The sequence below is a fragment of the Microplitis demolitor genome, chromosome 10, assembly GCF_026212275.2.
Source record: "Microplitis demolitor isolate Queensland-Clemson2020A chromosome 10, iyMicDemo2.1a, whole genome shotgun sequence".
Taxonomy (NCBI): domain Eukaryota; kingdom Metazoa; phylum Arthropoda; class Insecta; order Hymenoptera; family Braconidae; genus Microplitis; species Microplitis demolitor.
The window spans coordinates 1452617-1479973 of record NC_068554.1 but is presented as its reverse complement, the minus strand read 5'-3'; the positions used below and the strand labels follow the sequence as shown (position 1 = coordinate 1479973).

At 29.6% G+C, this 27357-nt stretch overlaps 1 protein-coding gene across 1 annotated transcript in view; it reads left to right on the top strand.

Moving 5' to 3' along the window:
- Positions 1 to 249: 249 nt before the first annotated feature.
- Positions 250 to 27357, top strand: part of LOC103571761 (alpha-2C adrenergic receptor) — a 71409-nt gene continuing 44301 nt past the window's right edge. Inside the window, exon 1 of the mRNA XM_008550037.3 lies at positions 250 to 1305. Within this exon, the coding sequence (XP_008548259.3) occupies positions 250 to 1305 (1056 nt within the window). The remainder of the gene's footprint in view (positions 1306 to 27357) is intronic.

The following is a 27357-nucleotide window of genomic DNA, read 5'->3' as shown; positions in this document are numbered from 1 at the left end:
AAGATATACATTACAAAGTACGTAGACGAGGAACTTTATCAGAAGAGTTCAGTAAAAGGGATAATAGTATCAGTGTCTTGGATAGTAACATTTATGTTTTTACTACTGTCTCCTGCGGCGTGTTTACCGTTGACTCAAAGCACCCTGAGCTCAACGATACCGACGACGTTGGATCCGATGACGGAAACAACAAGTGGATCACATATAACGTGGATACGATAGCAAAAGCTTGGGTCGAAGGTGCAAGTCATGCCGGGCTACGAGGGCGCGGTGATTAACGTCATCAGCGCCAGTAATAGTCTGGCGTCGACGAGCATCTTCGAGGTTAACATGAATAACACTACGTCTGTTACTTATGATTCGTCTCCATCAAACAGTAGTAATATTTATACTGTCATTACGCCATCATACGAGTCGACGACATCCGTAATTTCGTCCTCGACTTCGGAGGAACAGGAACGAGAAGTTGAACAAGTTGAAAGAGGAGAAGAAGAAGAGGAAGGAGAGGAGACAATTACAGACTTAAATATTTGTAGTGGCTGTCTATTTAAGCAAACAAGACTTGAAGAAGAGGAGGAAGAAGACGAAGGTTATGCGTCAGGGGATGAGTCCAATGATTTGATAGATCGTGAGAGCGAAAAAATAAATGTTGATTTAATTGAAGAGGAATTTAAGGACACTGGGTTACTATTCAGTTCCGAGGAGGATTTTATCACAATGGACGAGTTAAATGGTAGTTATTTAAACAAAAGTTATGAGGAGTTTAGTATAAATGATAATAATACCAGAGATGACAACGAAACTTATATCGAAGGTCTGTATCCGTCGGGCTACAGCCTGGTACAGATAATATTCGCCTCGATTGCGGCGACGATACTCATGATTATTGTCGTCGTTGGCAATATGCTCGTAATAATAGCAATCGCGACTGAAAAGGCGCTCAAGAACATACAGAATTGGTTCATCGCGAGTCTGGCGGTTGCTGATTTTTTTTTGGGCCTTATAATAATGCCCTTTTCGTTGGCCAACGAGATAATGGGCTACTGGATATTTGGGTACTGGTGGTGTGATATTTACTCGGCGATGGACGTGCTACTGTGCACCGCGAGTATTATGAATCTGTGTTTGATAAGCTTGGATAGATACTGGAGCATTACCCAGGCTGTTAAGTATCTCAAGAAACGGACTCCGGCAAGGGCCTTTTTTATGATTACGCTTGTTTGGATTCTCTCTGCGCTTATTTGCATACCACCGCTTTTGGGCTGGAAAAGACCCAGTCCTGAAGAGGAGTTTCCCAAGTGCAAGGTAATTTTATTCTATCAATAATTCATTTTCTCATTTTAATTACTCTACATAATTTTATTTCACTGACCGGATAAATTTTCCGCCCCCCCCCCCTGAATATTTTCTAAGCGACTGAAAATTTACTAAACTTAGGAAACTTGCTGATAAATAGTAAAAAAATTCTACTTTTAAAAATTCCCGGAACAAATTTCGGGAAAATTTTTTTCCACTACTTCTATCAATTACTTTGATATATATAATTTTCTTTTTGAAAATTACTGTCACCTGAAAAACGTCAGCCTCGATGTAAAAACTGAAATTTTAAAAAACAACAATAATAAATAATCCTTATTTCCATTTCCGCTTTTCTTTTTCTTGGAGTAAGAAAGAATTTCATAAAATATTCAAATATCTTTTATACTTAAAATCCACCGAAATTTTATTGTGTGCGTTAATGAATGGATTTAAACAAAATTCATATTTATTTATATTCCCCAGAAGAATGAAAATTAATTTTTATTTTTTGAGTATCCGTACATTTATTTCTGTCTACCGAAATTTAAAGTAAATAATAAAAATATTAAATACTTTTTGTCACTTATTTTTTGTTGATATATAAATATATTAATATTCATATAGATGTGAGATTGTTGTGTTGCCTAAAGGTAGAGAAAAATAAAGTAAAAACTGAGCTGTCGGTAACAGCGAGGTATATTATTTTTTACTTTATTGGATTCTTTTGCATCAGTACGTGAAAAAAAGTATATAAACACATTTATGCACACACATCAATATATTTACATGTATATATATTAAAAATATACACTGAAAGTTGACCCATTTTATAAAAGCATACGCTGAGTGAACCAAATACGTATCACCTTGCGTGATAAATTTAATTTCTCTTTTAACTTTTCTCCTTTTAATTCGTTTTACATTTTCTGTCTCTATGCTTGTTCTGAATCCATCTGTTCTACGGATACTATTGACAAAAAATATTATTTTGGTCATTCAAATTATTATACATCGAGCCGCAGGTACTGCCGGAAAATAATTTTGCTACAGATCCAAGTCCTCGAGGCTGTCAGCGCTGTTCATTTCGATTGTCAGCGACGTCAATCCATTTGCCGACTAAAAAAATACCTAAAGTTTATGGAAACCCGAATCGCGATTGTCACACGCTGGACCGACTCGTTAAAAATTGTCAGATCTACACAAAAAAAATTTGTCGTATTTTTGTTTTAAAAAATTGGAAATGTGACAATTTTCGGATATTGTAATTTTTAATGAGGCCCGGGTCTGGGCTGGTAAAAAATGCCATTCAATAATATTGACATTTTTATTTTATTAATGGGGACAAGGTTTTTGTCCTAATTTCGAAATTAATGGTTCAAATATTTGATATTACGGCGAAAATATTGGTCTTGGAAAAAAATTTTTCAAACTAAAGTTGTATGAAATTTAATTTCATACAAAAAATGTCTCTTATGATTTTCTTGTACGACCAATATTTTCACCGTAATTTCGAAATTGGGATTCATAATGAGTGATTCAAATTTTTGGTAATTATCAAAGTATTGATTTTGACATTACGGGGAAAATATTGGTCGTACAAAAAAATCATAGGAGACATTTTTTCTAGAAAATTGAATTCCTTACAACTTTTGTTTGAAAATTTTTTTTATATAGGCAATATTTTCACCGTAATTCCAAAATTAATATTCATAATGAATGATTCAAATTTTTGGTAATTATCAAAGTATTGATTTTGACATTACGGGGAAAATATTGGTCGTACAAAAAAATCATAAGAGACATTTTTTCTAGAAAATTGAATTCCTTACAACTTTTGTTTGAAAAATTTTTTTATACAGGCAATATTTTCACCGTAATTCCAAAATTAATATTCATAATGAATGATTCAAATTTTTATCAATTATAAAATTCTTAATTTTGAAACTACAGCTTTCTTATTAGTCCTGAGGAAAAATCATAAGAGACATTATTTTTGAAAAATTTAATTTGGAACAACTTTTATTTGAAAATTTTTTTTATACGACCAATATTTCCGTCGCAGTATCCAAAATTTGACACCACCAATTATAAATTGTTATTTTCAAATCAAAGCGGACATCCTGGCCCTAGTTATTAATAAAAACGACAATTATTATCAATATTTTCTTTTTTTTGCCCTGCACTCGGGGCAGCTATTACTTAAAATCTACATCGTATAGAATTTTCTTTCATTCGTGATCAATGTTGACTGTAGTTGTGCGCTTAAGTAACTCTTGAAGTTTAATTAAGTAAATTTTCTAAGTACTCGAGTGTACAAATTTAAAGGAAAATATAGAGAAGAGGATAAAGAAGAAGAGGAAGAAGTAAAATTAAGAAGCAGTAGTGGGATAGTTTTATTTAAGAGTTAACATTTTTATCGATTTAAATAAATTAAATATTTAATTAACTTGATAGTTTGATATTTTATTCATCGTTTTAATTATTTGCAAAGCCAAAGTATTATTTTCTGCTGTTGAACTTATGATAAGTCGGCTATTATTAAAATTATTTATCTTAAAATAACAAAACTTTGCTGTTGTTTTATTCAACTTCATGAAAAAGAAAAATAAAAATTTTAACTTACATAAAATTAAATTAATTATTTCGTCATTAAATTAATTACAAGTTAAATGGTGGATTCAACGTTGACTTTAACTACTTCCTATCAAATTTTTTTTCTTACTTCAAATATAAATTTTTATTTTCAAATATCAAATTATAAATTTATAAATTTTGATTTGAAATTTTGTATTTTACCTGTTTGTTGTCAAGTAAAGTCGATACAGTATCGTATCGAAGATACAATACCAATTTTTTTTGGTGTTGCATTGATACACCGCTACAATATTACCATTCTAAGAAGAAGGCAGCGAAGCAGCGAAATAAAAATAAAAAGTACCGGGAGTTGAAAAATAAAAAAAAATATATAGGTTGAAGAATTTTCCATTCCGACGATGTCTCGTATCTTCTTGACAGAACGCAACCTCATTCACAGAGTTGACACTCAGTAGACGTGTCCTCGAACGATTTCCAATTCATCGAGCATCATTTATTGATGCTCATCGTTAATACTCGCAAATATAATAAATCCACTCTAATCCTAATTTTTTTTCTAGTATACAACACATTTGTACCCCCCCCCCTCCCACTCATCACGTAAAAGGATAATAATTTTTGATTTATTTTTCATGAATATAAAATTATTTATAATTAAATTCCACTGACTGAACTAAAGAATCGTCGAGAAAAAATTCAATTAATTGTCTAAGAGGTAAAATGACATCATTTAATAAATTTTTTTATACAAAACTGTTTATGTATTCATAAAAAATGGGCTAAACACCATTTTTAAAAATAATTTTTACCAAAAATTTTAATTGACCACTTTACCCCTTTTTTTTTTTGATCGTGAAAATTTTTCTTTAAAACTGTCGCATTTTACCCCATTTATGAGAGATATATATATTTATCACTTGATATATATATACATATATTTATCACTTAAAATAATATTACCGAAGTTAGCCGACGTCTAATTTTTGAAATTTTTTCAAAACGATAAATTACAAAAAAAAAAAAAAAAAAAATATTTGAAAAAATTGCACAGGTAGTTTTTTAAATTTTCTACATGTGTATTTTTTTATTTTTTTTCTTAAAATAATTTTTCTAACTCAGAAAAAAATATAAAATTTTGGTCTGAGAATGTTAATGCGTTTGACCAAAATAATATTGTTGAATTAAATATACTATTGTAGTGATAAAAAAAAAAAAAAAAAATTTAAAGCTACTTGAAATAAGTAGGATTATCGTTATCACAATATTTGACCCACACACAGACCCATCATATTATATAATATTATTATTATAATCACTCGTCACTCTTTGTTTTTGACTCTATCCCGCGGCTTTCAAGGTTCCCCGGAATATAATAGTCGATTAGATAATTATTTTGAGTGACGGCATTAATACTAATAGTGATAGTTATACCAATAATAGCACGTGACGTTTATTGAATTAAAAGCGCCGTTTAGTAACGAGTTGTAGCTTAAAAAAAATTTCTCAATATTGATGAATTAAGTAAAATAAATTCTGTTTTATTTAAAATAATTTAATACTAAAACTAAAATACTGACTCGTTTGGGATTCCCAGGTTTTTAGATGCTATCGAGGTGCACTATCGTGCACTGGCAGCTCGGGAAATTCTCGGGAATTGGAACGAATTACTTGGCACTTTTTTTACTTTTTTATTCTTTTATATATTTATCTCTCTCGGTCTCTCACGGATAGTGGATTCCAGCTTTCCACGTCCAACTATTCTTTCCCGCATCATTCTGTCTCATCCACTCTCAAGTCTTCCATTTCACTGCTACTATTTTATTTTTTACTTTTATTTTTTTTTTTTACGAGTTACTCGAGTGCGCTTTTTAGCTTCACCAAAATCCCACCTCATGTTCAAGATTATTGATTTCACGCGGTTCACCCTCGAATTTATTTTGATCCCAGTGCAACTAGTTAAAGTCTTTCGGTTATTTGTCAATGAGAAATGTGAAAAATACAACTTAAATTTTTTTAATTTAATAAATTGCTGATATAAATTTTTAAAAAAATTTTTATTCCACCTCTGTGCTTAATTTTTTAAAATACACGCATTAGTATTCAGAAAAAAGAGGAGGGGGAAATTTTGGTCCGTAAAAAAAAATTTCAACTGAGTTTTTTATCCCCAAATAAATACTCAGTATCAATACGACCCTGCTGGAAAAAGTTTTCAATAAGGGGTAAAATGAGCCGGAAATGAAAAAAAAAATTATTCTAATTTTGACTAGATTTGTATTCAAAATTTTCAAAAGCGGATTAAAAATTCCGAATTTTTCGTAAAAAATTTGGATGGCCCATTTTGCCCCACGACATCCATGTTTTTTTGTAATTTTTAATTTACGAAAAATTCTACGGGGTTTGCTTTAATCCCCCCTTCTTACTTGATAATTAATTCTCATGAAAATTCATGAGCAGGATAGGAAAATTTTCCGGATAAGAGATTATGTTTTCCACGAGTTATAAATAACCGAATAACCTTTTATAAATTTTTTTTCTATGGGCATAATTAAAAACTAGAGTTGTTAAGTTCAGTGAACATTAAATAAGTATTTAGTCCAAGGTAATTTCCATATTATAATAAACATGAAGAATTATGTAAAAATAATTAGGTTAGTTGGTTAGGTAAACAAAACAGCTCGGCTGTGTGGGATAGATGCCTTTTGATGTATGAATGACCGGTCAGAAAAAAAGCTAAAGGGCGCGCTGTTGAAAGTTCACCGTTGATAAATAAAGGGCGAAAAAGGAGTAAATGCTCGGCATAGAAAAAAAAAAATATATAAACCAAGGTAAAAAAAAAAATACTCAAGAAAGTATGAGACAAGGAAGGCCATGAATTAGCCGGACATGAAAAACGGCAAGCCAGCTAATCCACCTCCAGGATTTTCATTTTTAAAAAACTTTCGCCGCTCGCATAATTATCAATTATTTTTTTAAAATAAATACTCTAATAAAATTTTTTTTTTTTTGTTACGAAAATTGATTTGATACAAAATTCGAGTTTTTTGTCTCATTTTATTTACTACAGTAATTTTTTATCCTTATTCACGACTAAGGACAATAGAGAAAGAAAAATTATATGTACATATATAGATGTATATATATTGTTAGCATATAAATGGTAGTTGTAGAAAGAATATGAAACCCGTGAGGTATTTTACCCACTCGTATTCAGATACAAAACACCTGAATACGTTTTAATGTTTAAGTGTGCGTTGTTAAATTTATAAGCAGACCATTTACTTGTACAAGTAGACTAGGCAGAGGAGTATGAGTTTGAATCCACGTACACAATCCTTCGGCAACACAATTCCTAGTGTTTTTCCTCGTTGAAAAACAGTCGTGTCCCACTCCCATTATTATGTACAGTCAGCATAGAATTTCCCGAATATAATGTTACAATACGAATATATCTACATATAAATATACATACATAAATTTACAATGTGTGAGTAAACTCTTACTCTTACTATGACTCTAGCTCTGGTTCCCAGTGAACGAAAATAGAGTGAATATAATATTGTATATTTCGCACTGGTGTTCACTCGGGATTTTCCAACGCCTCGAGGGTCGTAACAACAAAACGAGAAATGTTTTCAATATTATTAATGGCAGTCCGGCTACTGGGACACTGCTGAGAAAAGACGGGGAAAGAAAAAAAGTTTTTAGTCGAACAAAAAATTTAGATAAACTAAAGACATTAAAGTTGAATAACAAAAAAAAAAATAATGATAATAATTATTATTGTTTTAAGAAAATTTGAATTTTAAAGTTTGAGTTTAAATAACGTTGAAATTAATGGGTCTATGGAAAAATTTAAAGAAATATTTTTTTTAGGAAATTTTATTTTATACAAATTTGGTTATGTACATTTTTATCATATCTTTGATAAATAAGTCGTAATTTGAATTTAAAGTACTCAGTTTATAATAAAATTTAAAATTCAATTTTCGTTAGAGTATGAATACTTTAAAATTAAAATTCTGATCAAACTAAGGGAAATATGACTAAAATGTAAGAATACAATTTTGTAGGAAATTAAATTTTCTATAAAAAAGTACTGAGTTACTTTTTTTGTAAACTCAGATAGTTAGACGTAATTTTAATTTGAAGTCAAGTATAAAATGTTAGTAATTTTTTTTTTAATTAAAACAAAATTCCTCTCGTAATTATTATTATTATTTTATAAATTCCATAAGACCTTTAAGACTCAAATGTTGATCTCTATTTCCCTGTAATTTTTCTCCACTTTGTACATTTCATCAGATATATATATATATATATATGTATATATAATACTTATAAGCAGTTTCTTCTCTAAAAAACTTTTCTCTTAACTATTCCAACTTCTCGAGCTACTGATTCCATTACAGTATCTCTGTTACACTCATTACTCATTACATTAACTTATTCCAGATCTTTCATCTCTTTAACTTTATTTCTTTTTTTTCCAACTCACAAATTGAACATAGGATGATTTACGGAGGTAGAAAAAAGTAAAATTTACTGCAATAACAGTACACTGAGCATTAAATCTCAGTAATGCCAGAAAATACGTTTGACTTATAATATCTTTTAGAGTTGGACGTTGCCTTTTACTCTTTTTTTAATTTTATCAAAGAATTATATTTTTCTGTTACTGAGGCACTGACCTGCACCCAAATGTGTAAATCATTTTTAAAATAAATACACCAAGATAAATTTTAACCCTTCAATAAAACACGTCAGTCAAACTCTAATATGAAATTTTGACCCCAGCATCAAAAAATTACAAATAATCAAAAAATTTTCAAAATTTCTCTTTGAATTAATTCTGGGTCCATATTTCTCTCCCTTACAAAAAAAGCCTCAACTTCGATCAAATTGAAGCTCTCTACTGACGATAAATGAGACAAATTTGAAATTTGAATTAATAATTTTTGAATTCAAATTATTATTGTCCAAAAAATTATGACAAGCCTGTCTCAAAAGTTCTCACAGAAATTCTTATACTCTTTAATTACTTCAAAGTTCAAAAAATGATCTTCTGAAAACTCAAAATTGTCTCAAATTTGAAAATTTCTTGTTATTACGCGAATAGTTCTATTTTCAGCGGGAAATCTTTCAAAAAATGGATGGAAAATGGTCTGGGATAAAAATGACACCAAGTGGCACTTAAAGGTTAAATTTCTAGTCGAATGATGAACACTTTCCCGCGCAACCCTTTTCAAATTCTGTCTGATCTAATTTTTTCCGCACAGCCGCATTAATTTGACCGGGAAATTTTCAACTGTACTAAAATATATGACTTATTTTAATTATGTCAATAAAATAGTCTTTTCGGTGAGTGAATGAGTTCAAGTAGTACTAGATATGATGTTTAATTAATTAAATGCCAACACAATTAATTACAATGTTCTATTAACTAGCAGACGTCCATTGAATTTGTTTTCAACAGAAATGAACGTTGCTGAAACAAACGTTAAATTAATTAAAAAATAGTCAAGTCGTTATTTTATTGTTGAAACTTGTGATTTCTGTCATTAGATAATTAAACAACTCATTAGTCGCCATTGAAATGATTGATGAAGATCGAACAGACGAATAAGAAAAAAATTTATCAAGTAAAATAATTTATTCTCGTGATTTGAATTTTTTTCATTATTCGAGTTAATATATATTCTATTGAAATTTTTTTCCCATAATATTATTACACATTATTTGAGCTTTCTGGCTCTTTACATTATTCTTACTCCCATCATTCGTTCATTATACGCTCACGTTATAATAGCTATCGAACACTTCCGCAGAGCTTTTAATAATTCTCTATGTAATCTTCTCTCAACATATATTTTCACTTATAGAATAATAAATTATTCAACACATACTTTATCTTAAATTATTATGTAATCGCTTATATATCATCGTCACATAAATACATTTTTTCATTTTTAAATTCTACTCAAAAAAAAAAACAATTTCAAAATCAATACCGCTCGTAAAAAATTTTCAAATTTTTTCATATGAAGAATTTCAAACTCGCGATATTTTGAAATTTTTCGTTTAATTATAAAATTTTTTTATAAAATAGAATTTCACAAATAAATAAAAATATTTTTGAAAAAAAGTCTCAGGTATCTCAAACTAAGTAAGAAAAAATTTTTGTGATCAAAATATTCAAATATTCCATTTTATCCCTTTCTTTTATAATTATGATAATCGAGCTTGTAAATATTCTATTCAATAATAAACATTAAAATTTTTTAATTATGGAACTTAGCATAAAAGTCTCTCTGTGCGGCAGATCGTATATTTAATTTATCATTTTCCAGATTAAAGTAAACTTCAAAAAGAGTAAATAAATAGCATTTCACATTCAGATGACAATTTTCGCATAGACTACAATTTTTTAAAAAATCTGTGACACATCAAATTTACACACGCACACACGTAAATCGTATCAGTTTATTTTCACTTGGCGCCTTTTATAATATAATACTGTATGAATTTAATATCAAAAGTCTTTTAAGGTGTCGCGAAATCCCATTAGTTGGCTTTGAGTCCGTTCCACTCATCCATTTTCAAAGAATTTTCGATTATGATATGCGCGATAGCTTGTGAAAAGCTCAAAAACATCCACATCTATATCTACATATATATTTTTAAAAAAATATTTACCTTTCATATTTTTTCTAGTATACACTAAAGCAAGTCATCCTTCAAATTACAAAACTTTTCATAACTTTATTTCTATAATAATGGAATATGTAACTATACCTATATATATACATATATATATATATATATATATATATATATATTGGGCTTGTTCGAGTAAATCGTAAGAAAAAATAATTTTCATCAACCAAAATTTCAAAATTTGAATCAAATAATTCAAATTTTTGACTGACATGAAAAATTTTAATTATTCATAAGTTTTTGAATAATCAAAAAAATTCCAATTACTGATACATTATTTTCAAAAATTATTTCAAGTCATAAATTCAAAATTTAGTATTTGAAATTTGAATAAAAAATTTTAAACCTGACAAATAATTTTAATTATAAATTTTGAATCGAATATCAATATAAAACTTGATACAAGTTTTCGGCACAGCCCTCATATATAAATATACATATATATTGTAAAAAAAAAAAAAGAACAAAGTATTATCCAGTGATTTATGTTACAAGACCATGTGGCTTAACCTTCTAGACATTAAGTAACGTGAGACATCTTTGTAAAGGGGTTGACATGTATAGGAGTCTAAAGGTGCCAGTGAAGCTTGAGAAAAGCGATGATGCTATAATCCTCTGGAGTAAAAGCACGGATGCGAGTATCCGAGTAAAGTAGTGGTGATGTGTGTTGAGAAAATGCTGCACCAAGTCAAGATGCAGAAAGTAGAGCTTAGTGCATGTGTGTGGGTGGGGGTGGGGTGAGTATATATATGTATAAAATAAAAGCGAGTCAAGTCAAGTGTAAGTCGAGACGTCATTCCTGTCTCACGTTTTACTCTTCTTATTCACTCTCTATTACTCCAATTGTATTATATACATGGTTTAGAATTACATGCCGAGATTTTCTTGACTGTTATAAAGGAGTAGTTTAATGTAGTAGCATAGATCAATGTTCGTGACGTCTAATGTCTAATATATTATAAAAGCTAACTCGTATTTCTTATAAACCTTTAGGGCATTTATAATTGGATAATTTTATGCAAAGCGAAACCATTTGTATGTATATATATAAATGCACATATATATGCAGGTGTGTATTTGTGTGTGTAAAGTATGTGACACAGAAGGAAATACCCGGAGGAAAGTCTTGTGAAAATATTATTCACAGAGGAATATACGGTTACTATTTTATTTATTTTCTTTCCTTTTGAGACATTAAAAAAAAAAAAAAAAAAAAAAAAAAAATTAAAATTCAGTGCGAAATTAAATAATACTACAAAGCGTGTGCTACTAGAATGACTTTCGTAATTATGAATATTTGTTTAACTCTCAGAGAGAAAAATACAAATTTTTTATTTTATTTTATTTTCTTTATTTTTTTTTTTGCTAAATGAAAACTGATATTTTTCAAATAATTCGATTATCAGAGGATTTTTTCCAGAAGTTATTTTTTTTATTACAAATAGGGGACGGTGGGGCAAAATGGGCCCCTTAGAAATTAAGGGTTTATATGTAATATAAATGCCAGCACATTTTGCCTCCAAGGGTCCATTTTGCCCCACTCTCCTCTATGATTTGGGGGAAAAATGCCCCCCCCCCTTTCCCTATAAGTGTATTAGGTCTACTGATAAATTAAAATTTCATTGTTATCAAGTTCTTATCATATCTCATTTATTACATGCACATTTTTTCCGAAACTCGGTCCCTTACAAAGCCCGTCATGAAAGTAAAATATTTTATGCATTAATTAAAAAAAAATTAATATATATATATATATATATATATATATATATATCTATATATACGTAAATAGTTTTCTTGTGAAAGTCCCAGTAGCAAATGAGGTAGAAAAATAAAGAATCCCCGATAAAAATGAGGTAAAGTAAGATAAATAACGAGCGAGGTGGATAAAATGCATGGGGGTTACTTTGTCGTCGTCATCTGACGAATTCATATTTCAAGTTGTAGTAGTTGTATTTGTATAGTAGTATTAGTTGATAGTAGCTGTATTGTTACTCGTGGGGGTGGTGAAACCGCTCGAATTTGTATGCCAACTGGATCTTATTGCTCACGGGCATTCAGTCAACTACATTGAGAGTACGACGATGTCGAGAACGACGGAATGAGCTGACTGGATGGCTGCTGGGTGACTGAAAGTACTTCTGGGATAATATATATATGTATATATACATACATGTATATGGATATAGGTGACATGTGATGACGACTACGACTACAAGTTTATATTCATATTCCAGTATGTAGAGGCTGTATAGAGAGAATAACTCATATCATCATCGCTCATGAGTGGATACTGGTTTTTTATGAAGAAAAAGGAAAATAAATAATGCCCTATTATATTTTTCAACGTGTCTATGTTTTACTTTTTATAATACTACATTCATATCTCTACATTTGTCTATAAATATATATACATGTAGATATGATGCTCTTGTTTTATCTTTCGGATTTGCTATTTATTTCGGACCATCAGACTCGCCCATTTAGTTTCTGAAAGCAAAGTGTATCCGGATACTTTTTGTTTTTAGATTTTAAATAAAACGCCAATGGCGCCTTCGTGGCGATTGAAAATTTTCTTTATAGAGTCCAGTGTCTGGTAAATTTATTTTATAGAAAAAATACCAAGGATCTATTTATTTAAATCGACGATTCAAACGTTATGAGGTCAGTTAATTTAGATGCTAGTAATTTTATTGTAAAATAAGCCCGGGAATATCAAATTGATGAAGAAGATCTTTATTTTTCAAAAAATCAAATTTTGTAAAAATTTTTTTTTTAATTTACCATCAGGCTTTTTCGAGATTAATATTACGTCATACTACTATTCATTTTTTTTTGTTACTATAATAGACACAGGAAAAATAGAAGTCAATTTATATGACGTGACATATATATTTGAATATAGGGTAGATATAAATTTTTTTTTATTAATAATTTATTGATTTTCTTGTTTATGTTTTTTTTAATTATCTAATGCCGTTAATGAATTAATTTTCACCTGCCACTACTACCCCAAAATTTCTTATAATTTATTTCTGTTCAGCCCTTAGGTCATAAAAATATATCAATATTTTCGAAATAATTCGATTATTTAAGAAAATGCTTCCTAAAAAAAAAATCAACCGCCGATGCTGAAAAATTTCAAAAAAATCGTACTGTAAAATCACACATGGTGTTATTCCTAAAAACCAGAAAATAAAAATAATTATCAGGGTTAAAAATTTTCCAGTACTATGACGTCACATTTAGAGCGCGAACAGCTCGCATTAAATTTTCTTTTGAAAGTAATAAATTATAACTCGTAGAAAGAGCGTATACTCTAAAATAAAAAATAAATCGTTGTATTATTCGAAAAATCTCAGGCAAACACGTTCTAAATCATATCAGTAGCAGTTAATATTTATCAGGTTTTTTTAAAAAAATAAAAAAAATGAATATGCTTTCTTAGACGTGTAAGCTCTTTGGATCTTTGCAACCTAACCCAAGGAACTTTTCATAGAATATAAATTCCAGGCGATTTGTAACAGTGAATGCGACTAGTGCTGAACCCAAAGACGAAAGAGGAAGGCAAGAAAAAAGGTCAAAAAAATAAATTCGTATTGAAAAAGAAACGGGAGGTAAAAGAGAGAAAAATATAAAACCAGAAAGTAAAGCTTGAGAATACTATACTATACCATACAGTATATAGTATACATTCATTTTCTTTATTCGGTTGAATCATGAGAAATCTGGCGGCAAGTTGTCCCCGACAGCGCCTTTGCCGATAAACCGTTATCGCTATAACGATAGGGAGGATCTTCCTTCCTTTTTTTTATTTTATACTTTTATCCAGGTCTTTTTTTCGGCCGCTCATCGACAAATACAACAAGTAAAGAGGATGACAAGTAAAGCAAGACAAAGAAGAGATGACAAGTAGTTGTTTTTTTTTCTTTATCTGTTTCTTGGAAAAATAATGGAAAGACGGAGAGAAAAAATGAATTGCGAGTAAGTAAGAGCAAGCGGAATTCGTGACGTTATAACCCAGAGAATCTGTGACCTGGTATGTCGACCAATCTTTCGGGTCTCGACCCGGCACTTCCGCTTCGCGCTTATTCTTCCTTTTCCACTTACTATTTACTACTTTATAACATTCCCCGGGGTATACATTCGTATAAAAACCGAATGACGGAGTAGAAAGAGAGAAAATAATACCAAAGAAGTAAAGCTTGAATTATACTTTACGATTTTATTTATTGCTGGGTATGGATATGAATATGTATAGAACAAGTATAAGGATACGGAAAACCAGACAAAATGAGACACTATATTTTTTACAAGTGCCCAGGGTAAAATGGGTCACGATGACATTTTAGACAAAACAAAAATCCGTTGAGTCTAAAGGAAAAACCCTGGAATTTTCTGCTGTTTTCGAGCTCAGGGAGCTCAATCTAGATTGTCTACAGAATTTCTTAGCGATCCTGATCAAAATACAGACGTTCGTTGGATGGTTTGAGGCTTCGAGGTATCAGAAAAGTCACATAGAACAACGCTAGCACATAAATGTGGGGGTGAATCGGGCGAGTGGTTTGTTGTGCGAAAAAATCTAAAACTTCCTTACAAATAATTAAATATTTTTTTTTAAAATTATTTGTTTAAAAAATAATGACTCTTTTTACCCCAGGATACCTCATGTAGATTTTTATTTAGAAGCGATGTTGGTTTCTCGTCGCTTATTCACGTACGATAAAACAACGGACCAGTGGTCAAGACAAAAGACTTCACATATGTCTGGTCGTTATATAAAACATGTTGACATGAGTTTCAATGGGTTTGTTTTTCTTTCCGGTCTGAGAGAACATGACTTGGCTTGTTCGTTTAAAAATTTATATAAACTTCGAGACTAAGTTTACGTCGAACAAGAAACTTTGTATATACTTGTGAATTTTTTAAATATTTTATTGTAAGCTCGAGGCTGCATTGGATTATTAAGACTATTAAATAGTTTAAAATATATGTATATATATATATATTTCAGCCAAGATACCAAGTTTAGGTTTCATTAAATTACCATAAAAAATAACATATGGACAAAAAAAATCCTGCTATACAAAAAAAAAAAAAAAAAAAAAATTATCTGCTGATAAAATTTAATATAACGACAAAGCAAATATTATTTTTAATTAAACTTTCATGATTCAATTATAAGACAACTTAAAATGACAAAAAAAAAATAAAATAAAAATATTATTCCGTTCGAGCAATTAAATTACGCGGATGAAAATATACAAACAATAATTACGATAATAATTTAAAAACCCGGAGCGTCGTAAATAGAGACAGTAAACAGTAGAAAAATATTTACACTCATTATTTGTTCGCATTCACAATTGTTACAACAACAATTTTTGTTTTTATTATTTTATTGCTCTTTTATATTTTTTTTATATCATTACTTGTGTTTTCCTTCAACTGAGCTCGGATGTTGTCAGTAAAATACGCGAATTGTCAATAAAATTTTTCTAAGAAGCAGTACAACAGCAGATGGGTACATACAATACCGCTAGTTCAAGTGTAAATAGAAATTGAAAAGACGAGTGTTTGAGTTTTTTTTTTTTTTGTTGACAAATAAATAAAAAGAATAGAAAAAACGTATTCACTGACATGTCGATTGTTATTCTGACCACGTATGCACAAACCAATACGAGTAACACAATTCGAATCTCGATTTCTCTCGAGGAAATTTAAAAAAAAAATGTTTGAATTTTTTTTTTTTCCGTCACGATAATTTTTTTGCATGACAACTTCAGTCAAATGGCCGGGAAAAAAATGATTTAATAATTAATTTATTTATAAAATATAATAAATTCAAAAACTTTAAACTCGATTGTATAAAGTTTTATTATTAAGGTAAATAAAAATTAAAAAGTTTGGAATAAAATAAAAAATTCCTGAGTTTTAAAAATAAAAATTTAAATTTAAAAATTGTTTAAATTATTTGTAGCTCAGTAGTTTTTAACGTCACGTGAAAGTATGCATGTGATATAATAGAAAAACATAAATATGAAATTGTGGAAACGGAGAGCTAGAGCAAAGCAGTCGAGGAAAAAGTATGAGGGTTGAGAGGAAAAGGGTAAAAAAAATAATAATAATGGTAATAGAAAAATATAAAAACTGGTAGATGAGGGACGAGTGAATAACTCTCTTTCTACCGCGGCACGAGATCATCCAATCTACGTTTAGTTCTCAAACTAAACGCGATTATCGGATTTCGCTTAGCTGGCCACATCCGGCTGCCCATAAACATTTTCCGTTCCTTAGGTTCGTTTCAATTTTCCTTACCGTTGAATCGGAACTCCCATATTTCCTCGTGCTATATGGATACAATTTCAACGCAGAACTTATTTCTCATATATATATATAGTACTGTTACAGGTTTAGATATATAGATATATATAGAGCTTCAAAGTAATATCATTCCTTATACCGTCAAGGCCACCGGTTGATTCTCGTCACTACATCGTATATCTGTGTCACCTGATATAAAAAATCAATACTTTTTCATTAATAAATAAATATATAAATTTTATTTAATTTGATACCTGTTGTAAATTTAATAATAAAAAATACATTTTATTTTTATATCAAAAATCAATTCAAATTTCGCTCCAGAAAAAAAAAGAAATTCTTTAAGGTAGTTTACTCTCGACCTATCGTGAGTGCTATTGCTTACTCTCTCACTCCCAATTGCTTCCTCTTTTACTTGATATCGCTTACTCGCTTTTTCTCATTTGAAATTGTGAGACAGATTTTTTTGAATACTTATAACTTTTTTACTAATCGGTAGTATGATCATTTTTATATAGCTTTAGTATTTGAAATTAATTTTTCTATAATCTGTTATTTTTTAAAAAAATTCTTAAGCAAAAAAATTTGAAATATACGTGAAGATGTGACTTTTCTTTTAGGTTAGTCCGAGCTACTATATGTTAACTGTGTGCACTTTGACCAATACCAATCTCTATATGAAAACTCTGAAAAAACCTAAATTTGACCAAATTCGCGTAGACAGCCTTTATATTTGACCCGACGTTTATTTGAAGTGTCTATTAATGTGTATAACTTTGAAATCTATATATTTTTAACCAATTTACGACCTAACTAAAACGGTAAAATTGTTCAGAATCAATTTATAAGTATAGTAAGCAAATGAAAACTCTAATTATAACTATCAAATTATAATTTGATCAATATCTCGCTTTGCGAACGGTCAAACATTGTCATTTTTCAAAATTACATGCAGGACACCCTACTTGATCCGAATCACGGTAAATTACCGCATTTTAGAGTAAAGTACTGTATTTCACCGCAAAATACCGTAAGCTACGGCAAATTTGCCGTAAAATGCAGCATTTTACCGAAAATTGCCGCAATTTACTGCACTTGTCACAAATTTTCCGTAAATTACAATATCGCCGTAAAATACCGTATGGGTAATTTGCGGTACTGATTCTAGGTTCCGTATATTATGGTATTTTAGGTCAAATACCGCACTTTTACTGTAAAATCTGCAGCATTAATACAAATTTTACGGTGAATTGCTGCAATGTACCGCAGATTTGCCATAAACACCGTATTTTCACTGAAAATGTCGTATTCTACGCTAGTTTATGGTAATTTCTCTGAATTTCGTAAATCATGGTATTTTACGGTAAATTACAGTAAATTCTTATAGTAATAAATTTTTTTTCTAACGTTAATTTAAAGGAAATCGGGGCAAGATGGGCCTAATTAAATATTAATATAAATTTCAGACAAGTTTGAGACACACAGAATTATTTAAAAATAAGTAAATAATTATTTAGCTTAATTTTCTCCTTATATAGAAAGTTTCTGTTATAATTTGTTACTATGAAGTTATTAATATATAATTAGTTTGATCGAGTGTCGTGAGTTATAAATAACTAAATGACAAATTACCAATAAATATAATAATAATAATAATAATAATAATAATAATAATTATTTTTATATACTAAAGGTGTGGGAAATTAAATAGATGTGGGTATAGATCGAGCAGTTGTTCGGTAAAGACTTTCTCGAGTAGCATAATACATCAACAGTAGCGATATAATGACTGACATTCTCGTAAGCCGTAGAAAATTGCGGCGGCAGTACTGCTAGCGGAAGTTAGAAACTCGAAAACGCAGTAGGTACTCTATATATACATATACACATAAACAGTCGAGTATAAGATACATCAATCTATGCCACACGTCGTTCGCTTCTAACACCATATCTGTACGGATACTAAAACTTCATTTATTCATGTGTCACTCCACTATATTGCGTGTGTGTTTTTTCTTATTTATTATTTTATTTTACGTTTGTTTATTTTTTACATTCGTTAAATCTAATCATTACGCCATTTATCACACCTGATACCATCATAATTACTATTTTTTACTCTATCCCACATTTATTTCAATAACACTAATATAAGATTTTTTTTTTTTTTTTTTTTTTTGTATAATTATTGTCCATTTCATAGCAGGCGAGTTTATATTTTATTTATAGATTTCACTTGATCAGTTTTTTAAGCGGTTATATTTGATACTGACAATAAGCGGGCTGGGGTACGAATTTTTTTATTTTTTTTTTTTTTATTTTAATTTTGAATGGGGCGCGAATATTTTTTTAGCTCTCACAGCAGTGTGTTGAAAAAATTCTTTGCTAGAAGGTATTTGCTTAATTGCTTCAGGTCAGTATGTTTCGAAACAGTGAGTCAACACGTAAAAAAATACTGAAGTAACAGTTACGCTAGTGAGCCAGTGAAAATTGAACTATTGTGTGTTTACCTAAACTCTGTAGTGAACCCAATAACGTAAAATCGTATTTACTGCTAGGGAAGTAAAAAAAGAAGGGAGGGTCCATAGAATTTTTTAAAAAATTTAAAGTCGAAAATCAGCAAAAAAATTTTCATTCGAGAGAAATAAAACTAAAATTTGAAATTTCGGTTTTTGATAAAATTTAACGAAAAAAAAATTAAATTCAATCACGTGAGATCCGAAATGTTTGACAATATTCTCTAAAGTTATCAGTGACCAAAATAATTATTCACAAAAAAAAGTCTCTGAAAAAATATTTGACTATTTATTTAAAGTTTCCAACGTCAGTTTTCGAAATTATTTTCATTGGATTAAATTTCCATTGACAATGACAACTACACAAGTATTTAAATTTTCTATCCAATTAATTCAAACCCAATGACGGTCTACTTCTATATTCACTATATTTCTGACCCGAAAATTTTTTTGTAAAAAACAGAACCCGTACCAAAGTCGAATCATAATTAATAGCGATAATCATAACCATAATCACTCTGTAAACATGAATAAGTGAATATTCCTTTTTTTCCACTAATTCATTTTCAAAGAGCACGATCGTCCCTCACCCGTAAATGCTGTTGATAATTCATCTAAATAAAGTAGTAGAGTCTGTTCAACATCAGCCCTCAGGTTCAGTGCTGACCGTAAAATATCCCCATGAATATTTAAAATTTTTAAGTAGATGATCCGCGGCAGGCTTGAATAATCCCAGTTATCGGATTTTCAGTGATTTTGCTTTGGCAAGTTAATGTGTGGCACATCAGACACAACTACACTTTACTCTATAAGCCTGTGGGCTGTGGGCAAGTAAGGATTTATCAAGGAACTTTAGGTCTGAGACTTTTTCGTTGGTATTTAATATATATCTATAGTACAGAGTATGGAAACACGAAAGCCAGTAAAGCTCAAGATCGTTCGTGCGTGCAAACACCTCGACCATGTTGGCCTGCCAGATACAGCAGCTAAAGGATGAAAGTCATGGAACCAGACAAGGAGCTAAAAGAGAATATAATGAGACAGAGAATAAGGGATAGACTAAAGAAGAGAATAGAAAGGCATTACTAATACCAGAAGCACAAGAAGAAGGAGTATAAGCAGATGAAGTTATAGTAGTAGTAGTAGTAGTAGTAGTAGTAGTAGTGCCAGCAGTTTAAGCTCTAGTTGTAGTTGTTGTGAAAGTAGTTGTGGTATAGACCAGGGCAGACATGAAAGTAAAGGTGGTTGCTGATGTTGACGGCATCTACGCTGCCCAGATTCACCGTGTCTCTCATTTTATACACCAGCACCCTTAATGTCTAAGGTCTGCATGTGCTTATTCGCTTAACGAATATACCTATACATATATATATACATATATGTATGTGTATACTTAGGGTCGCGTGATTCCTCTATTTTCCTCGGTGCCTAACCAGCCAACCGACCAGGCAAAGGTGAACTATGAACCACTTGGCTCGGTTTAATGCTTCTATAAATGACATTAGGATAATTAACATTTGCTTTGCTTCAATAAATTCATCATACTTTTTTATCATGAACATTTGTTGTTCCGTAATTTCTGAGTGTTATTGTTCTGAGAAATATCAAGAAGAGGTTCATGGCAAACAATTTGCGGAGAACGCAGATTAATTCTGGAGTAGATGGCAGGTGTTTATTTAATTTCATTGGAGTGAAATTCACTTTGAAAGAAAGTTTATTTTAATATTGAAAGTCTGGTTCGGAGTCAATTCGAATTTAAATAAAATCTGTGTTCACACCAAATTCACTCCTGACATAGTCTACAGAATTTTTTTGTTTTTTTTCAATTCTTATTGAGGAAAATATTTTTGTAACTAAAAAAATTAAATTCACACTTTTTATTGCATTATTTTGACTGAAAATTTTTTATCTGTTAAAAATAAAAATGATATTTATGTAAAAAAAAAAAAAAAAAAAAAAAAAATAAGTTTGGAAAACAGTAAACTCGGTAGACCAGCCTTAAAACTTTTCCATGTCTCCGAGCTCTTTTAAAACTCAATTACCTAGAGTCAAACTGAATCAATAACTTTTTTTAAATTTCCAATTTTCAGAGGGATAAGTAAAAAATAATAATGAGAAATTAATGATGAAATTTCATGGGAAATAAAAATAATTTTTGAGTTCATAATGACAGGAAATTATTTTTTTGCGTTAATTAGTAGTAATAGTATAAACGGAGCTGAATGGATTAAGTGATGAATTATTTAAAGACAATGAGCAATTTTCTACTTTTGTATATTATTAATCATTTTTGGGAGAATGAAAATTTCATTAAAACTTCAAAACTCACATTACTGTCTTCTATATATACAACTTTTATTTTATTTCTATACAAAACTTTGGCATTGTTGTAGTAGTAATAGTCGTAGTTGCGCAGTAATAAGAAGAACCAGCGGTAAATTATTGAAGAACAAGTAAAATTTCTTTCCCCACTTTCACCCCCACCCCATCATTATATATATTTATTCAGATATTCTTGAGTAAATTTTAACAATAACATTTTTTTTTTTCATCTTAAATATTATTTTTTGTCCAATTATAAATCCACTGTTCCTCTATACTCTATTTCAGCGATTCGAGGCACCACAATTAGGAACAAACTGTTTAAAAAATCTATTTATCTACATGGAAAGAATTTTTGATAAAATTTACTTTACAGTTTAGAGTAAACCTGCGCCAAAAACAAAATATAAAAAGAGCAAAAACTTTTTGTATTATTTTTTACTCTTTACTTATTCAAAAATTAGTCGAAATTAGGTTTTTTTACCCCGTAATTGGACACTGTCTGAAAAAGGAAGAGTAATTATCAATCCAGGCTCAGTTTTGCCAAGTTATTAGATAATTTTCCTCGTGCAGATATTCATAGTAGAATTTTTCAAAAATTTTTTCTGAAGACCCTAAAATGTCTTAAAATCGAAATTTTTTAATAATGACTAAAAAAAGCAAGCAGGCTTCTTTTAAAAGTAAAAAATTTCAATAATTACCCCCGAGCCAATTCTGTTCTATAGTTTGAGTTCATGAAAAATTTACTAAAGTCCATTTTACCATGGGTTAAAATGAGCCGCACCTTTACCCCCATTCATTAATGAAAATTTTCAAAAAATTACAAGTGTTATATTTTATGTTATATATGAAAATCATATAAAACAACATTTTTTATCAGCATCTCATTTATTTATAAGTATATCTGACAGTTTACCTCGCGTTTACTTGAATAAGAAAAATTGGAAGTGAAAGAAAATGACAACCGATATTCAACATTTCTCTATCTCTTCATATATATATATATATATATATATATATATATAGTAAACCACTCGACTCAACTTTACGTCAAATGCATAATAATATCGCGGCTTGAAAGACGACGAGGGTCTATCGGACGTGCTGAGAACTCGTATATTTTTTATTTTTATATATATATACACTATGTTATCAATATACATGTACACATATATAGTTTATGATCATTATTATTTTTTCATTTATTTTCTTATTTTTTCCAGTCAAAATCAACTCGTTTTTTTTTATGCCAATGTCTTTTTCGCTTTCTCTATTCTTTCATTTCTTCATTTCTCTTTCACTATCCATATCCCAGTGTCTTGAAAAATACAATAGAATCTAAATCTGGCCTACTTTTAATTTTCTTTTCATGTAGAATGCTTCTCCTAAGATTTTTTACATATAAATAGTGATAGCTGTAATAGACGGTGCCAGTAGGAGTTTGGAGTGAGCAAAAATAAAAGTTGAGAAATCTAGAGATTTAAAGAGAGAATAGTCATAAAAGGAGTATTACAAAAAGGTTAAGTATAGTGGCAGGTTAGAGTATGAAAGGGCGAAGACAAAAATGAACTTTGTTCGTCTTTTCGTATAATAGTTAATAAAAAAAGTGTGGAGGAAATTTATCAGTCTGGACAATGCGCCCAAATTAAAATTTTTTTTAAATCGAGGATCATTTTACCCCGGCCTTATTTTTTCTCATTAACAAAATGAATCTGACTAATGAAATTAATTAGAGTTATTATTAAATAAAATATGAGTTACTATTTGTCATAATGACATTCGTGATGTTGATTAAATTAAAATAATTAAATATCACTAGGTACAACTTTTAAAACTAAAAACTGTTAAACTCATCCTCAGTACTCGAAAACCAATTTTCACTTTTCCTCTCATCTTGCCCCCTTTCTCTCATTTACTCGGTTAAGCTCCATTTGATAACTCGCTAAAAATTTTTCACTTCCTACTTCTACCTCAACATTTAAACTCACACATCTTTAGACCATAAATTCAAAACTTTTCCGTTTCAATGACAGGTTTTTAAATTATTCATGAAATAAAAAAAAATTTACGAAATTATGACGAAATTTTTTTTTTTGTTTATTACAGTTTAAATGTTTGTATCTCGACGGTAATGGCGTCGTAATATTTTAAAACAAACTAAAAGATTGAGCATGAAGATGAATAGGGAAAAAGTATAAGTTAACTTCCCGCGAAGAATTGTGGCTACACAATTCCCTCAGGGTTTTCAGATAGATGATCAAAAAAACCACTTTTTGGTGTTATTCACTCGAGACATAAAAACTGTCGCTTTTACTTATTTTTACACTGATTTCACTTGAGTGTAATCACTACATTTATTTTATTTCATTATATTGCTGTTTTATTTAAAACCATTCAAAGATTCCACAGCAATTACTCTGCCATTTAATGTCTTTCGATAATGGAAAATTTTATTTTTATGAATTTTTTTATTCAGAAATAATAATTTCAGCTCAAGCTGATATGACCCGAGTGCGTCCGTATGTCCATCATAAATTCAAACCACGAAAATATATGACGGAATAAAATTTCGTATTTTTCTGACAGTTACTTACTTTTTATCTCACAAGTGGATAAAATAAATATTCAGGGAGTGATAACAAACTTAAACCTGATACTCGGCATTATATTTTATCAAGATATAAAAATATAAACGTTCAGATTGTTTGTCCAAAATGAATAACATCAGTAATTATCAATAATTCTTTACCATAAATGACTGTCCGGGTCTGGAAAATAAATTTTATCTCTGGCCAATCAAATGATAATCAGATAAATACTTCCTAGCCCATAAACTTTTATCGTCAATGGGCATAAAAGTGATTTTATGTTCTATTAAGAACGCATCGGGAAAAATAAATACTTAAATATGGATCCATTTTTCTCCCAAGTTGTTTTCAGTTTTTGAAAAAATTCAAATAACAAATACGAAAAAAAAAAACTTTGTTGAAAATTTCTAACTAGACTCTGTCGCAACTGACCAACTTGTCCTTGCCAATTCTGTCGACTATTTATTTCATAAATAATAACCTAAATTCTAGTAAAGAAAAATATCGACTAAAAATTTTAGCCTCGGCTGAAAATCAAAGCGACATCTATAATAAGACCTATTTAAAATAATAGAAATAATAATAATAGTAATAATAGTAATAATAATAATAATAATAATAAATATGAAGAGACCGATGGAATGAGAATAGTCGGGTTTTACTTGGTAGATTCCAGACTGACACGTTATTGGGAAACGGACAGAAAAATCGATGCCCGCACGCCGTTAGACTCAGCCACACCCGTGAAAGGAAAATAAAGAGTAAAAGAAAAAAGGGCGATGAGGAAGCAACCGAAGAAACGAAATGCCGATTTTTCAGTAGTCTTTTTCATCTTGTCGAAAAATTCCGTTTGCCTTTGTTTGTTTTTTTTTCCCACTCTCCCGAGTTCTCATCAGGTTCCTCCACCTGAATTTTCACGAATAAAAAAAATTATCGTTCCGTGAATTCACTTGGATGTGAAATTCCACAAGACTAGACTTCATATTCTCTTGACTTTATATTCTCTATCACATCAGCAGTGATTACTGCATCGGAAAAATAGAAAAAAATTAAATTTCGTCATCGCCATTTTTCACTCCAATATAAATTCGCGCATTCAACAAAACAAAGACCGAAGAATTCATTCACGAAAATAGCTTAAGAAATTATAGTGAATTATTGCTCCCGATTCAATTGAGTAATATATATACATATATACTTATATATATACTTTTTTCTATTCAAGTGCTCCATGTCACAGTTATATTCAAAAATTCCGGACTCTTTTACATCCAAACAAAAGTGTTTTTTTCATGAAAGCAAAAGATGAAAGACCATATATATTCATACATACATATATATATATATATATATATATATATATATATATATATATATATATATTTTTTTTTTATTAATATAGTGCCAAATAGAGTTGTGGCGTTTTTAGAGCCGTGTAATGACTGTAATATTCCTTTCAAAATGCTTCTTCCTTTGTTCAAATGTTATATTTATACATACATCTATATATATGTAGAAAAAGTATAGACTAAATCGTACAAAATACATGATTACAACATTTTTTTCCAGAAGCTTTAACATATTTACCTAAAACTCGGCTATTCATATTTTCGTATGCTTTTAAAAAATTTATATACATATATATAAAATACACTTCTATATATATGTAAAAAATTAATAAGTTATATATTTAATATTTATACTTGGAAAAATTTTTTTCTACTCATATCGTTTTTTAAAAAAAAATTTTTTAATGCTTCCTGTCATGACTTTTGAATAGACGTGGATATGAAGAGTAGCTTTTCTAGTATTAAAAATAAAAGTAAATGTAGTATGAAAAATGATAAATTTATATGTATGTACATATTTTTTTAATATTAAATATTAAAAGCAGAAAAAGCCAAGTTTGATTAGATGCCTTGTGAATGACGTAACATTTCAGAAAATTTTAAATCACTCAGTTATAAACTTTTTTATCTTTTAAAAGTGAGTTATAAAATTATACATTTCGTTTGAATACTATTTTTCTCTTTACGAACATGACAGAAAATTTTTGACAGATTTAATTCCTTTTATTTTTTGAGCTATGATTTGACGAATGAATTTTCAATTTTACCCGAAGGTAAAATTTCAATATAAGAGAACTTATTATTGAAAGAAGAATTTGTTTCAAATCCGGCATCAAAAAAAAGTGGCAATTAAAAATAAATTTGAAATAATTTATTGGCCATGAAAAATTTTAAGTAAGCGGATGTACTTGAAATTCACTTTACATGACTAAATTTAAAAAAAAAAATTTTTTTCCCGCTAAATATTTTATAGCATGCAGACAAAAGTTCGTTGCGGAGATGCCTGGAGAGATTATTTTCTTACTCTTGAAAGCATTACTCCTAGTTATATATAATAAGTTCCTTACGATCTCCAAGTGCCGAGTCATAACTCTGAGTTTTTCTATTGTCTCATAAAAATATACAACTATATATATATACTTTAGCAAACTTTCAAAAGAGACGGAATTAAAACATAAAATAACTATGAATAATAAACAACAAACAGAAGTTAAATTTTTCTTACGAATACACTTTAAATTCGAAGTGAAAAATTTTATAAGAATGTCTTTAACTATTGTTAAGTATTATCGGTGTTATTTTATTATTATTATTATTTATTTTCCGATTCAAAGCCGGGATTGTTCTTTTCTCCGGCTGGCAAAATCTTGGACTTTTCAACAACCGCGAGACATTTCCATGAAAATCCGACACGTACTGGGATTTAAAACAAAGTAAATATTCACTTGTCTGCTTATTTTTAAATTGGAAATTTTTTTTTATTCACAACCCACTTTTTAAGTATCAAGTAATCTCCCATTACTTTTCATTTCATAAATTTTTTCTCATCAAACAAATTCTAAACGGTTTCAAAAATTCGTGATAAATTTTTCAAGCCTAATTTATATGAGAACTTAGGTAATTTGTAATGCAGCTATGGTCTAAAAGTTA